The 14,193-nt window shown below is 41.1% G+C and overlaps 1 protein-coding gene across 3 annotated transcripts in view; it reads left to right on the top strand.

Moving 5' to 3' along the window:
* The window catches only part of LOC106586158 (kalirin), a 259,188-nt gene that overhangs the window by 168,771 nt on the left and 76,224 nt on the right, over window positions 1-14,193 (top strand). For all 3 annotated transcript variants that reach the window (XM_014173062.3, XM_014173061.3, XM_014173066.3), the window contains exons 16-21: window positions 1,510-1,629; window positions 6,002-6,220; window positions 6,474-6,623; window positions 7,469-7,583; window positions 8,014-8,129; window positions 13,744-13,866. In XM_014173062.3, the coding sequence (XP_014028537.1) occupies window positions 1,510-1,629; window positions 6,002-6,220; window positions 6,474-6,623; window positions 7,469-7,583; window positions 8,014-8,129; window positions 13,744-13,866 (843 nt within the window). The remainder of the gene's footprint in view (window positions 1-1,509; window positions 1,630-6,001; window positions 6,221-6,473; window positions 6,624-7,468; window positions 7,584-8,013; window positions 8,130-13,743; window positions 13,867-14,193) is intronic.

Raw genomic sequence — 14,193 nt, 5'->3', positions numbered from 1 at the left:
AAGACTGTAGGAATGGGACCCAATCTCCACTTGACACTCGGTGTTAAGGAGATAGATTGGGAGTAAGGCTCTGTCATAGACTAGTGTCCTGTTCATGGGGTGTACTTGTACGTCAAGCTGCCTTACGCAACAGGAGACAGGCTCCTGCTCCTATGAGTCATTCCGGCTTACTAGATGAATTACTCATGTTATGACGTACTGCAAATCCCATCACCATTTAAAGTAGCGCTAGTGGTGAAAAATCTATAGCCACGCAGACGTATAACCCTACCACAGATGGTTGCTGGCTTCCCTCACACCGTCCGCAGTTTCTTTCCTCATCTCGCGCCAGCTTCCTTCTGCACTAATCTCATTTGGACTGTTGTAATTGAGGGCCAAACTGCTCTCACCGGGGACCTGGGAGTGAAGAGGCTCCACTTTGCATGATGCACTCTAATGGTAATAGGGCTGATTGTTGGAGAGTAGCTATAAAGGAGGCTTCTGGGACGCTGCCCAGTCCAGGTAATGGAGGGAGGGAAGAAGGGAGGGGAGGGGGAAAAGGTGTAGCAAAGGGAAGGGCTGAGAGAGGGAGAGACAGAGAGAGTGAGAGAGAGAGGGTGTAGCGGGAGGGGGGGGAGGGAGTGGAGGGAAAGGAAAGGAAAGGAAGGAAGGGGGCGAGAGGGAGAAAGGAAGAAAGGAAGAAAGAAAGAAAGAAAGAAAGAAGAGAGAAAGAAAGAGGTGAGCGAGAGAGAACGAAGAGGGAGCGAGAGGTAGAAAGAAAGAGAGTGGTAGCGATGAGCCATATCCTCTGCACAGCCGGTCTCTGAGTTTTAGGGAGCTAGAGAGAAAAAAAATGATCCATATGTTTCTAATCCCTCGTGGGATTCCTAAATGAACAGAAGCGAACATATGTAATATCTAATCGTTAATATGCCCGTGAAGATTATGCTACTGCTAATCCTAGTTTATCCCCTTGTTTATGTTGAACTATGCCACCAAGCTGTGCTTTCATGAAGCTCAACTAACTATACCAAAGCTCTGTGTGGCTCTAGTTTGAGCTCATGCTTTATTTTGGGATCGCATTAGATATGCATTACATAAGTCTGACTTTATGTATTTCTAGGTCTGACTCAGTCTGTCCCTCTGACGTTTTCAACTGCTGTTTGAGGCGAACCATGACTGAGCATGTTCCTTGTCATAACAAAAGTGACATTATTGAGTACTGTATTATGTTACGTTACACCAACCAGTTCTTCTAGCCACATTGACCATAGCTTCCCGTGAGCTCATGGTTGCCCAGACCAGTGGTGGCTGGTGGCACTTTAAATCGGAAGAACAGGCCCGTAGTTATGGCTGGAACGGAATGAATGGAATGGTATCAAACACATGGTTTCCATAGGTTTGGTACTGTTCTATTTTAGCCATTATTATGAGACATCCTCCTTAACAGCCTCCTCTGGCCTAGATCGAACTGTACTGTACCAATGTAAACTCTAAACTCCTCTCCTCTCTGTGTGTCCCCCCCTGCAGGTCCTGGGCTGGATCCGGAACGGGGAGTCCATGCTGAATGCCAGCATGGTGAATGCCAGCTCGCTGTCAGAGGCAGAGCAACTCCAGAGGGAGCATGAACAGTTCCAGCTGGCCATCGAGGTAACCGCCCCCCCCTCCTCAAAACCAGGCTGACTGACCAGGCTAATCACTGCAACGTGCGCTGTCATTAAACTATACACACACACACACACACACACAAGCATGCACGAAGTGTAAACTCTGCACACGACACAGCTAAACGCAAAGACATATTTGGTGTGAACTCCATATACCGTTAAGACACACGCAGATGCACGCACCCGCGCAAACATTGTCTGTCAACGTTACACACGCTCAGGCGTACACACACACACACACTATCTGGGGAAAGCAGTACACTGGTTGTTTTCCTTCAGCTCTTTAAATAGCTGCTGCTCTGAGCATGACGGCAGCGCTCACACACAGGATGGGGCTGCTTGGTAAAGTCCTGTTTCAGCACAGACACACACACACACAGCACGTTGGTGACCTGGCACACAGTCTGGCTCTGCTGTGGCTCTGACTCCGAGTAGTGAAGCCTGGTTCCGGAGGCCTGTTCCAGCCCAAGAACCACCACCCAAGACTGTGTGTGTGTGTGTGCGTGTGTATACTTGTGTGTATGTGTTTGTGTGGGTGCGTGCATGCATGTGAACATGTGCATGTGTGCTGAATCCTGTCCAGCACAGCTCTGGAATTGATTTGGGGGAATGAAAATAAGCCCTTTAAGAACCTATTAGCTAACTTTAATTAAATCACTGTGCAGGGTGTAGAGGGAGTTTTCTTAATGTAATCGCCATCCCTTCCTCTCTTTGGGGGAAACAAATGTATTTACCCTAGAAAGCCAACACAGTGGCCTATCTCTCCCCATACATCAGGTTTCTATTGGGACCTATAGAGAGAAAGGGGCAATCTGGGATTCAAACGACAACACAGCGACACCCCGCCACTTTTTTTGGTAAACAGCTAAGGGATGAGGTAAAACAAGCTTATATTTTGGGTACTGATGGGGCACGATAGTTGAACCAAACTCACGATGAGGTCTTTATAAGTTACATATTCTTCAAGAATCAATGACCTGCACCTTTAGCATGAAATAAATCATCAAATAAATAATACAAAGACTGAGCTGTATTGTATGCAAAAAAAAAGGTAAATTATATTCAATGATATTATTTTATACGAATACAATTGCTCAGAGAAAGAACTTCTGTTTAACAAGTCATACTTGCTACTTTTTTTTCTCTCAAAATGATTGGCATTCCTTTTTTCCATCCCTTTCAATACCTTACCTTTCGAGCCTTTTCCTCAAATGTTTTATGAGATTGAAGAACACGTTGAGAAGGGATCTTAGACCATTCCTGCCATACATCCTTGATCATCCACCACCAGATTTTACAGTAGATATGGGGTTCTTTTCTGCTTATGCGTCCTTATTTTGACGCCAAACCCACCACTGGTGTGCGTGGCCAAAGATCTCCATTTCCACGTCATCCAACAAAATGTAAACGCCTGGTGCTTTGGTCAGATGACATGAAAATGTTGCTTTTTGGCCAAGCAAACCAGTGGTGGATTTGGAGCCTAAATGAGAATGCATAAGCAGACGATAACCTCATACCTACTGTAAAATATGGTGATGGATTTTTGATGTTATGGGGCTATTTGGCTTCCACTGGTCCTGGGGCCCTTGTTAAGGTCAACGGCATCATGAACTTTACCCAGTTCCAGGGACATTTTAGCCAACAACTTGGTTGCCTCTGCCGGGAGGCTGAATCTTGGCCGCAAGTGGATTTTCCAGCAAGACAATAACCCCAACATTCACAAAGAAATGGATAATTGACCACAAAATGTACATTTTGCAATGGCCATCTCAGTCTCTGGACATGAACACCATTTTAAACCTGTGGTTTGAATTGAAGAGGGTAGTTCATATGCGCAGACGAAGGATATCAAGGACCTGGAAAGGTTCTGTATGGAGGAATGGTCTAAGATCCCTCCCAACGTGTTCTCCAATCTCATAAAACATTTTACAAAAAGGCTCAGTGGCGATATCCTCGCGAGGTGAGGTATTGAAAGGTATTGAAAACAGGGAAGCCAATCATTTTCACACATATCTCTTTGAGAGGAAAAATATATGACTTATTAAACAAAATCTCTTTCTCTGAGAAATTGTATTACTGTAAAATAATAGAATTTTCTACATTTGTGAGCATAAAATATAGCCAGTATTTGTATTAATATACATAATATATTATTATACCGTCTTTTTTGCTCATCTTTATCAAGGAAATGATTTTGGACCTGATTGTATCAATAATTCTAAAAGTAAAACAAATTCATGTAGCAATCATAGATGACCCTTTTAGGGAGTTAAGACTCCGTTTACCTGATTATATCATATTAGATGCAAAACGGATGTTGTAAAAGTAACTACATTGACAGAGCGTTCTAGATGAACCAGTGACTGTTATGTGATATATACTCCTATGAGATTGATGCTTTATGAAAGGTTTATGGCTCTTGGTCCTATGCTTTCATGGGGAGTCAGCATTTCCCTGGCCCTCCATTAGCTGTGGAGCAGAAACCTGGGATGCACGCCAAATGGCACCCTATTCCCTATAAAGTCCGCTACTTTTGACCAGAGCCCTATGAGCCCTAGGTCAAAAGTAGTGCACTATAAAGGGAATAGAGAGCCATTTGGGATGCGGCACTGCTTTACGTTATAGTTTAGGAAGGCTTCTAGAGTTAGGTAATGGGACTCGTGTAGAAATTAAATTCCACATTTGTTATGTAACGGTACATTTTATTCTCATTCCTATTCTGCCGATATTTTCAATGGATTTTTCATTCAAAGGACAAACTCAATTGCTCGTATTCCCTTTGGAAACAATTCCTGTTTTTTGTGTATGATAATACATAAATTGTAATGTTTTTGATTAAGTAGTAACTTAAAGTTAAATACTGCACTCATTCTTGTGTAAGTGCAGAAATGTTGAATTACTCTTGACGGCTTTATTTCCTTTTCTCCTGTATTAGCTTTCTCTGGTGGATTTATAGTTGTAAATCAGGCCTTGTTCTGGCAGGAAAAACAATGTGGTAGTTTGCCTCTAAGAATGAACTTGTTAAAATGCATTTCTGTTAAATTCTGATTTATTTTTTCCTTTGTGATGTAGTGCAGCCTAGCCAAGAAAAACAAAAAAACTGCCATTTGACACTGTTACAACTGAATGTTCTCTTTCTAGAGGACAACATACACTGAGTGTACAAAACATTAGGAACACCTGCTCTTTCCATGACATTGACTGACCAGGTGAAGGCTATGATTCCTTATTGATGTCACCTGCTAAATCCACTTCAATCAGTGTAGATGAAGGGGAGGAAACAGGTTAAAGAATGATTTTTAAGCCTTGAGACAATTGAGTCATGGATTGTGTATGTGTGCCATTCAGAGGGTGAATGGGCAAGACAAAAGATTTAAGGGCCTTTGAATGGAGTATGGTAGTAGGTGCCAGGCGCACCGGTATGAGTGTATCAAGAACTGCAACACTGCTGGTTTTTTCACGCTCAACAGTTTTCCATGTGTATCAAGAATGGTCCACCACCCAAAGGACATCCAGCCAACTTGACACAACTGTGGAAAGCATTGGAGTCAACATGGGCCAGCATCCCTGTGGAACGCTTTCGACACCTTGTAGAGTCCATACGTCAACGAATTGAGGCTGTTCTGGGGGCAAAAGGAGGTGCAACTCAATATTAGGAAGGTGTTCCTAATATTTTGTACACAGTATATATGCGATGAGGGAAAATGAGGAGAGAAGTGCAGTCGAAGTTACATCACAAATGGCACCCTATTCCCTATATCGTGCACTACTATTGACCAGGATCGTGGTCAAAAGTAGTGCACTTCATAGGGAATAGGGTGCAATTTGGGACGTAGTATTGGAGTGGCCATGTGGAAAGATAATTGCGTTTATTTTTAGTGTGACAGTATCTTTCGACAGCTCCAGACAAGTAGCTAATGAAATGTCACTTATCTTTAAGCCTCTCATATTTTTGCATCTTTTTTTTAATAAAACCAAAAATCAACTTTAAATCATCATTTATTGGAAGGTTTTAATCACATAGGCAATGACGTCCAAAGGATACCCGGGCTCCCAAAATGCCTTGCAAGCGCCAGACTAGACTGGACTACAGTCAATGGCATATATCAAGTCTTTAGGAAAAAAAAGGGTTAACATTACCATGATTTTCTCAACCTATGGTTCAGCCCCAAAAACAACATTGTAGAAAACCCATTTCAGCAAAAGTATATATAAAGTCTTGGCACATGTTCAGTTTGTAAAAAACATATTTACACTGTTAAAATGAACACATGATCATGTAACATTGTCATGTCACTTACCCTGAACCTAAACAACCCCTCTCTCTCTCTTTCTCTCTCTGTGTCCCCCCTCAGTCACTGTTCCATGCCAATTCCCTCCAGAAGACCCACCAGAGTGCCCTGCAGGTGCAGCAGAAGGCTGAGGTCATGCTCCAGGCGGGCCATTTTGACCCGGACGGCATACGGGCCTGCGCCGAGAAGGTGGCCATGCACTGGCAACAGCTCATGCTCAAGATGGAGGATCGTCTCAAGCTGGTCAACGCTTCTGTGGCCTTCTACAAGACCTCAGAGCAGGTGTGTGTCCACACCAACCCCACATAGCGCTCCCTGAATTGTTTTTAGTTGTGGCGGAATCACTCAAGAACCACCTCAAGCATTTCCCATACATTGAGACAAATGGTGGTGGTGGCCTGGAGGGCCTCCGTCTTGTCATCCTGTCCCTATAGAAAATGCAGCATATTGGTAGAATGTCCGGTTCTGTGATGGCACCACGAAATTGTGTCCAACCTAGCATGAAGACTAACTGAGACCCCTGTGCCCTCCTCAGGTGTGCAGTGTGCTGGAGAGTCTGGAGCAGGAGTACAGGAGGGATGAGGACTGGTGTGGTGGCCATGACAAGCTGGGAGCCATGGCCGAGACTGACCATGTCATCCCCCTCATCAGTAAACACCTGGAGCAGAAGGAAGCCTTCCTCAAGGTACAGCAGAGCAACATGGTTGTGTCTCAAATGGTCCCCTATTCACTGTGCCTCCTTTGTCTGCGGCGGTACATCATGTTCGTCTGCAATTAAAATAATAAACCAACACAGACAGTTAGCTAGTATACAGTACAGATAAATACGTAGCTAGCTAGCAATCCCATTTAGCTACAAACTTAGCAAACAGATGAATGTAGCTAGCTAGCTAGCTAACTAGCTAGTAGCCACACTTGCTGGGTCATGACTCAAGATCAAGAACCGTCGCCACCCCTCTTTGTTCCTTTTCCACAAACGCGGTAAATGCATAACGGCATAATGACCCAGCTAGCTAGCTAGAATCAAAATGGAAAAACTCCAGGGAAAATTCAGTGGTATCACTAACTATGTAAGGACGACAGTAATAAAAAGTATACTTGAAACTGGCTAACATTACAGAATAAATAGCTAGAGCAATATTAGCAAGCTAATACATTAGGGTGGGACGCAACCCATGTTCTGTTGATCATTAATTTGCTGCATATTCACAGACCATGAACTCGGGCTGTTCTGTCTGTCTGATTCTCTTCAGTAGAACACATCTGTATTCTGCAACACGTAGCTGTTAGGTTTCGTATTGATTTTCCCATTACAGAACTGAAATACATGTCCACCTCTTGCAAGACATGTTGTGAATGCCAGTTTACTTGTTGTCAACTAAAAACGAATAACCATGTTGACAGTAATGTATCTATGGTGTCACACATGCAATATCTTAACCTCAGTTTCAATGTATTGTGGATGGTAGTTGTGGATATGTCGTCCATTGCAATGATCCTGTTTCGACAATGTCCCTTCTTGTGCCCCAGGCATGCACTTTGGCCAGGAGAAATGCTGAGGTATTCCTGAAGTATATCCACAGGAACAATGTGGGTATACCTGGTGCTTCAGGCCACGCCAGAGGACCCGAGCAGCAGGTTAAAGGTCAGTCACAACAGCCCTATTGCACGATCATGGGTTGTGTCCCAAATGGCACCCTAAATGGCACCCTATTCCCTATATAGTAGCTAATAATAATTATATTTCATTTGTGGAGTGCGTTTCCCCAGACTCACTGCACGCCTACTTTTGACCAGCACTGGTCAAAAGTAGTGAACTATATAGGGAATAATAGGGTGCCATTTGGGACGCACTTATATTGACTACTGAGCACCAGACCTTATACCTTACTGTTACTAACTCTTTTAATGCTCTTTTTCTTTAGGAAATGTACATATTTCTTTTTACGTTCAGTTGAACTTACTTCTAAAGTTTCTTATGTTCTATATGGACTAGTGAGGGTTTTGTTTGAAACCACTGTGTTGACGATATGCTAACTTCTTTCTGTGCTCCCTGGTCTCCCTCTCCTCTCTAGCCATCCTCAATGAGCTGCTCCAGAGGGAGAACCGGGTTCTGCACTTTTGGACCATGAAGAAACGGCGCCTGGACCAGTGCCAGCAGTACGTGGTGTTCGAACGCAGTGCCAAACAGGTGAGCTAGATGGACACTCAATCACTATGGTACTTTTTAATGGTAAATTTACAAACCTGTATTATGATAAATAGATTTGAAACGTGTATCTCGTTATGGTAAATGGTGAAATATAAGTATAGCCAGTTATCATTGTAATGGCTTAGAAGATAATAAGAAAAGAAGAACAATATTTACCTGGCTCAAAGAGAAGGAATATAATATCTATTGTTAACAGGAAATTCATTCAACAATTTTAGATGAAGTTGTGTGAGAAAAGGACTGGGGTGGTGAAATATACTTGTCCCATGGGGAAAGAAACTCAAGTGATATTAATCAACAGTAATTTTGATCAGAATGTGCAAATTGTCCAAACAGATCCGTAAGGTAGATGGATGATTTTAAATATGTTATTGGACTATAAATAGATATGGGCCATTAACCTTTACGGACCAAATAATGATGATCCACTCTTCTTTGAAAGTATATATAATAAATGATCAACCATTCAAGACTCTATTATTATGGTGGGAGATTTTAATACTGTTTTAAATACCTCAATGGACCGTAAAGGAAATCACACTACAAACTATCACCCTAAGGAAATCATGAATGTCATTGATATATTGGAACTAATGGATATATGAAGGCTTAAATATCCTGACCTAGTGAGATATACATGGCGGAGGCTCAATCAAGCTAGTCGCCTTGACTTCTTTCTTATGTCATTTCTTACGTCACCAAAAGTTAAAAAAGTGTTGATAGGGGATAGAATGCAGTCGGACCATCAGATAATTGGCATATACATTACTCTTACCATGTGGGCGAGGATATTGGAAATGTAATCAAAGCCTATTGGATGATAACTTGTTTTTAAGTAGGACAGCATTTATAACCGAATTTTTCCGACATAACATACTGTAGGTACAGCAAATCCCCTTATTGCATGGGGACACTTTTAAATGTGACTTTAGAGGCCATGCAATTCAGTACTCATCTCTAAAACAAAAGCAATTTAGGTCAAAAGAGTCCATACAAACAAAGGAAATAGAAGGTCTAACAGAACAGATAGATAGCAATAAAAACTGTACCATAAGGGCTCAGAATAAGTTAGAGAAACAACAAAACAAAATGGAGGAACTTATTCAATAAAGATCAAGTGTAATATATTATAAAAATAAAGCAAACTGGATGGAATATGGGGGAAAATGCACCAAATTATTTTTTCATCTTCAACATAGAAATGCTACCAAAAAGAATTTACTGAAACTTGTTAGAAATGACAGTCACCCATGATTCACCAAATGATATTTTGAAAGAGGTACTTTAAGCATATGTTTTCGTTTCAGTCTCCTCCATCTCCTCTAACCGAAGCTAATTGTATGGATTTTTTCTATTAATAATGTAAAATTAACAGCCGTACAGAAAGACTCATGTGAAGGCGAAATTACAGAGGAGGAACTTCTTCATGCAATTAAAGCCTTTAAGTCCGGGAAATCTCTAGGGCTGGATGGCATACCAGTGGAGGTATACCAAACTTTTTTTGATATACTCAGAAGACCGTTATTAGCATGTTTTGACCACTCCTATGTAAATTGTAGATTATCAGACACTCAACAAGAAGGTCTGATTTATAACGCATAGAATTAAAAAGGTTTTGTCGGACATTATTAATTCTAATCAGACGATACATTGGAGATAATATAAGTCAAGTACTGGAAACAATAGAACACTATTTATTTATGTATTTATTTTTTCACCTTTATTCAACCAGGTAGGCTAGTTGAGAACAAGTTCTCATTTACAACTGCAACCTGTCCAAGATAAAGCAAAGCAGTCCAACACATACAACAACACAGAGTTACACATGGAATAAACAAACATACAGTCAATAATACAGTAGAAAAAAGTATATATACAGTGTGTGCAAATGAGGTAAGATAAGGGAGGTAAGGCAATAAAATAGGCCATAGTGGCGAGGTAATTACGATATAGCAATTAAACACTGGAGTGATAGATGTGCAGAAGATGAATGTGCAAGTAGAGATACTGGGGTGCAAAGGAGCAAAATAAATAAATAAATATGTATGGGGATGAGGTAGATTGGATGGGCTATTTACAGATGAGCTATGTACAGGTGCAATGATCTGTGAGCTGCTCTGACAGCTGGTGCTTGAAGATAGTGAGGGAGATAAGAGTCTCCAGCTTCAGTGATTTTTGCAGTTCATTCCAGCCATTGGCAGCAGAGAACTGGAAGGAGAGGCGGCCAAATGGAGGAATTGGCTTTGGGGGTGACCAGTGAAATATACCTGCTAGAGCGCGTGCTGCGGGTGGGAAAATGGGCCTGTTATTCTTAGCTGACTTTGAAAAGACTTTTGATAAAGTACGACTGGAGTTTATATATAAATGCCTGGAACATTTACATTTTGGACAATCTCTTATAAAATGGGTTAAAGTTATGTATGGTAACCCTCTGTGTAAAATAGTAAATAATGGCTACTTCTCAGAAAGTTTTAAACTGTCAAGAGGAGTAAAACAAGGTTGTCCACTATCGGCATATCTACTTATTATGGCCATGGAAATGTTAACTATGAAAATCAGATCCAACAATAATATCAAGGGATTACAAATCCAGGGCTTAAAAACAAAGGTGTCATAGTACGCTGATGATTCATGTTTTCTTTTAAATCCACAATTTGGATCACTCCACAGCCTCATAGAGGATCTAGATATGTTTTATAACCTCTCTGGATTACAACCAAATTATGATAAGTACGTATTGGATCACAAAAAAAATACACCTTTTATATTACCATGTAGTTAACCAATAAAATGGTCTGATAGTGATGTGGATATACTCGGTATACATATCCTGAAAGAAATAATTTCTCACTCTTGCTACCATGGAAAGGTAAATACCTGTCTATTTGTAGAAAAATCACCCTGATTAACTCTTTAGTCATATCCCAGTTGACCTTTTTGCTTAAGGTCTTGTCTACACCTAGCGAACAGTTTTTGAAATTATGAGAAAAAAAGAAGTACAAAATGAAACAAGCCTATTTATATAATGAATATGAATTCAAAAGGGCAGAAATGATCAAATATTAAAGCATTAGACCTCTCACAAGGCTTCAGTCATACAAAAGTTATACTTAAATCTGAACTTGTTCTCTAGCAAATTAGTAAGAATGTCTCACCCTATGTTCAAGAAGGGCCTTTTTCACTTAATTCAGATTACAACCTCTCACTTTCAGTTAGTTGAAAAGGAAATAATCTCCCAAATATCGCTATTTTTAAAACAAGCCAGAAATTTGGTTGCAATTTCAATTTAATCCACCAGAAAAGACAGAACAAATAATACAACAAATATTGTGGTTAAACTCAAATATACTAATTATATCATAAATAGGACGGATGGAGTTGTCACACATGCAGCTAACAAAAACATATGGAAATGTCGGCTCTACCCAAAATTACAACCAACTAATTGCAGCATTACCGCAAAAAATGGAAGAGGAAAGTGGAAGGGGGAAAAGTAAGGAACTTGTCTGTCGGCCCTGTGTTAAAGACCGTAATTGGTTAAACAAAATTGTGATAAATATAAAAGTATACCAGTTTCTTTTAAGGTCCAAAACATTGACAGCCATGCCATATAGATTGCAAAATAGTTGGGAAGAGATTTGTGACGTACCGATTCCATGGCACATGGTTTATGAACTGATACGCAAAACAACGACGGATTCAAAAATGAGATTTTTTCAATTTAAATTATTATACAAAATTCTCGCAACCAATAGAATGTTATTTATATGGGGGATACATCCTTCCCAGCTCTGCAGATTTTAGATCATTAGATTTTAGAGTAATTAGATCATTTGTTTTGGTACTGTCCATATGTAGCTCGTTTTTGGTCACAGGTCCAGGAATGGCGTGAGAATTGCAATATTTACCTGGAGCTAACTCCGCAGAAAGCACTACTGGGTGATCTGAAAAGTCATAGTCTATCGATCAATATACTTTTAGCAAAAATGTTTATTTTCAATTTACAAATTTACAACAATGAGAATAGAAAGGTTCAGTACTTTTGTGAAACATCACAGCACAGTTGAAAAATATATGGCAAATAGAAATCCAATATGGATGGTTCTAAGAGATAGATGGGAGGGGTTGAATGGAGCTGAAGGTTGGGACTAATAACAACAAGAAATGAATATAAAACATACTGTGTCCGTAAAATGTATATAGGTTCAGATCTTTTGTGAAAGAGCACAGTTTGAAAGATATGGCCAACCGGATGGACATCAGAAATAGATGGGAGAGGTTGAGGGTAGAGGAAGCACAGGAGTAAAAACAAACAAAATAGAACTAAAATAGACTGTGCATAAAATGTATACAGTAAGCTGGAAGTAGAAGCCAAAGCTTCAATTAGGGGAGGGGTGGTAGGGTTAGAAAGTAATAAAGGAAAATATATTTTAAAAAGATATGTATATATATGTATATATGTTTATATATGTATGTGTATGTATGCATATGTATGTGTATGTAAACTCAGCAAAAAAAGAAATGTCCTCTCACTGTCAACTGTTTTTATTTTTAGCAAACTTAACATGTGTAAATATTTGTATGAACATAACAAGATTCAACAACTGAGACAATGGAATAATGTATCCCTGAACAAAGGGGGGGTCAAAATCAAAAGTAACAGTCAGTATCTGGTGTGGCCACCAGCTGCCTTAAGTACTGCAGTGCATCCCCTCCTCATGGACTGCACCAGATTTGCCAGTTCTTGCTGTGAGATGTTACCTCACTCTTCCACCAAGACACCTGCAAGTTCCCGGACATTTCTGGGGGGAATGGCCCTAGCCCTCACTCTCCGATCCAAGGCGTCTCACAGTACGGACATTGAAATGTATTGCCCTGGCCACATCTGCAGTCCTCATGCCTCCTTGCAGCATGCCTAAGGCACGGGACCCCGGGCATCTTTCTTTTGGTGTTTTTCAGAGTCAGTAGAAATGCCTCTTTAGTGTCCTAAGTTTTCATAACTGTGACCTTAATTGCCTACCGTCTGTAAGCTGTTAGTGTCTTAACGACTGTTCCACATGTGCATGTTCATTAATTGTTTATGGTTCATTGAACAAGAATGGGAAACACTGTTTAAACCCTTTACAATGAAGATCTGTGAAGTTATTTGGATTTCTACGAATTATCTTTGAAAGACAGGGTCCTGAAAAAGGGACATTTCTTTTTTTGCTGAGTTTATGTATATGTATATTTGCTAAAATATATATGGGGGATTGGAAGTAATGCAGACAATTACATTGATGGAAGCTACAATCTATCTGCAATATTAAAGCTCATCTACCCCCTAAAAATATAAATAAAAAACGACAACAAAAAACAGGTGAGCTCTCCTGAACGCAGCCCAAGCACTCCGAGTTCTGTGTTTATACTGCATGTACATAGCATCTGGCCCTGGACTAGACCCAGCCAGGGATACGTGGGGGTTTTGTTTGTTTTCGATGGCCAGCACAGCCACCGATGAAAGATAGAGGGCATTCAGAGAGGGAGAGAGGAATATGGAAAGAGGGAGCTCTTCACTTCTCTTCACTCCCCCCTGTCCCGTCTGTCTCCGCAGGCCTTAGACTGGATCCAGGAAACAGGAGAGTATTACCTCTCCACTCACACCTCCCCTGGAGAGAGCGGCGAGAGGAGTCAGGAACTGCTGAAGGAGTACGAGGAATTCAGAGTCTCCGCCAAGGTGTGGACCTGGAGCTGGGAAGCAGACCTAGGCTACGTCCCAAATGGCACCTTACTCCCTATGTAGTGCACTACTTTTGGAGTAGGGTGCCATCTGGTACGCTGCCCTAGAGCTACTGTTCGGAGTCTGCTGAGACTCCCTCACTTACTGCTGACCCTATACCTGCATATGATATTAGCCAAACATTTCCACTGCAGCCTGCCTTGTGTCTGCCTGTCTTCAGCCCAGTGGTTCAGGCTGCAAGCAAGTGTTAGAGATCTCTCCCGAGGCATGCATGCACTCTCTCAAGCGTCAGCCTAGACACTGACGGGGAGTGTGATGGCTACA

Source organism: Salmo salar, chromosome 25 (assembly GCF_965601325.2).
Source record: "Salmo salar chromosome 25, fSalSal1, whole genome shotgun sequence".
NCBI classification, from domain to species: Eukaryota; Metazoa; Chordata; class Actinopteri; order Salmoniformes; family Salmonidae; genus Salmo; species Salmo salar.
The sequence above is the reverse complement of the archived record's forward strand: the minus strand, read 5'-3'. Positions and strand labels throughout refer to the sequence as shown.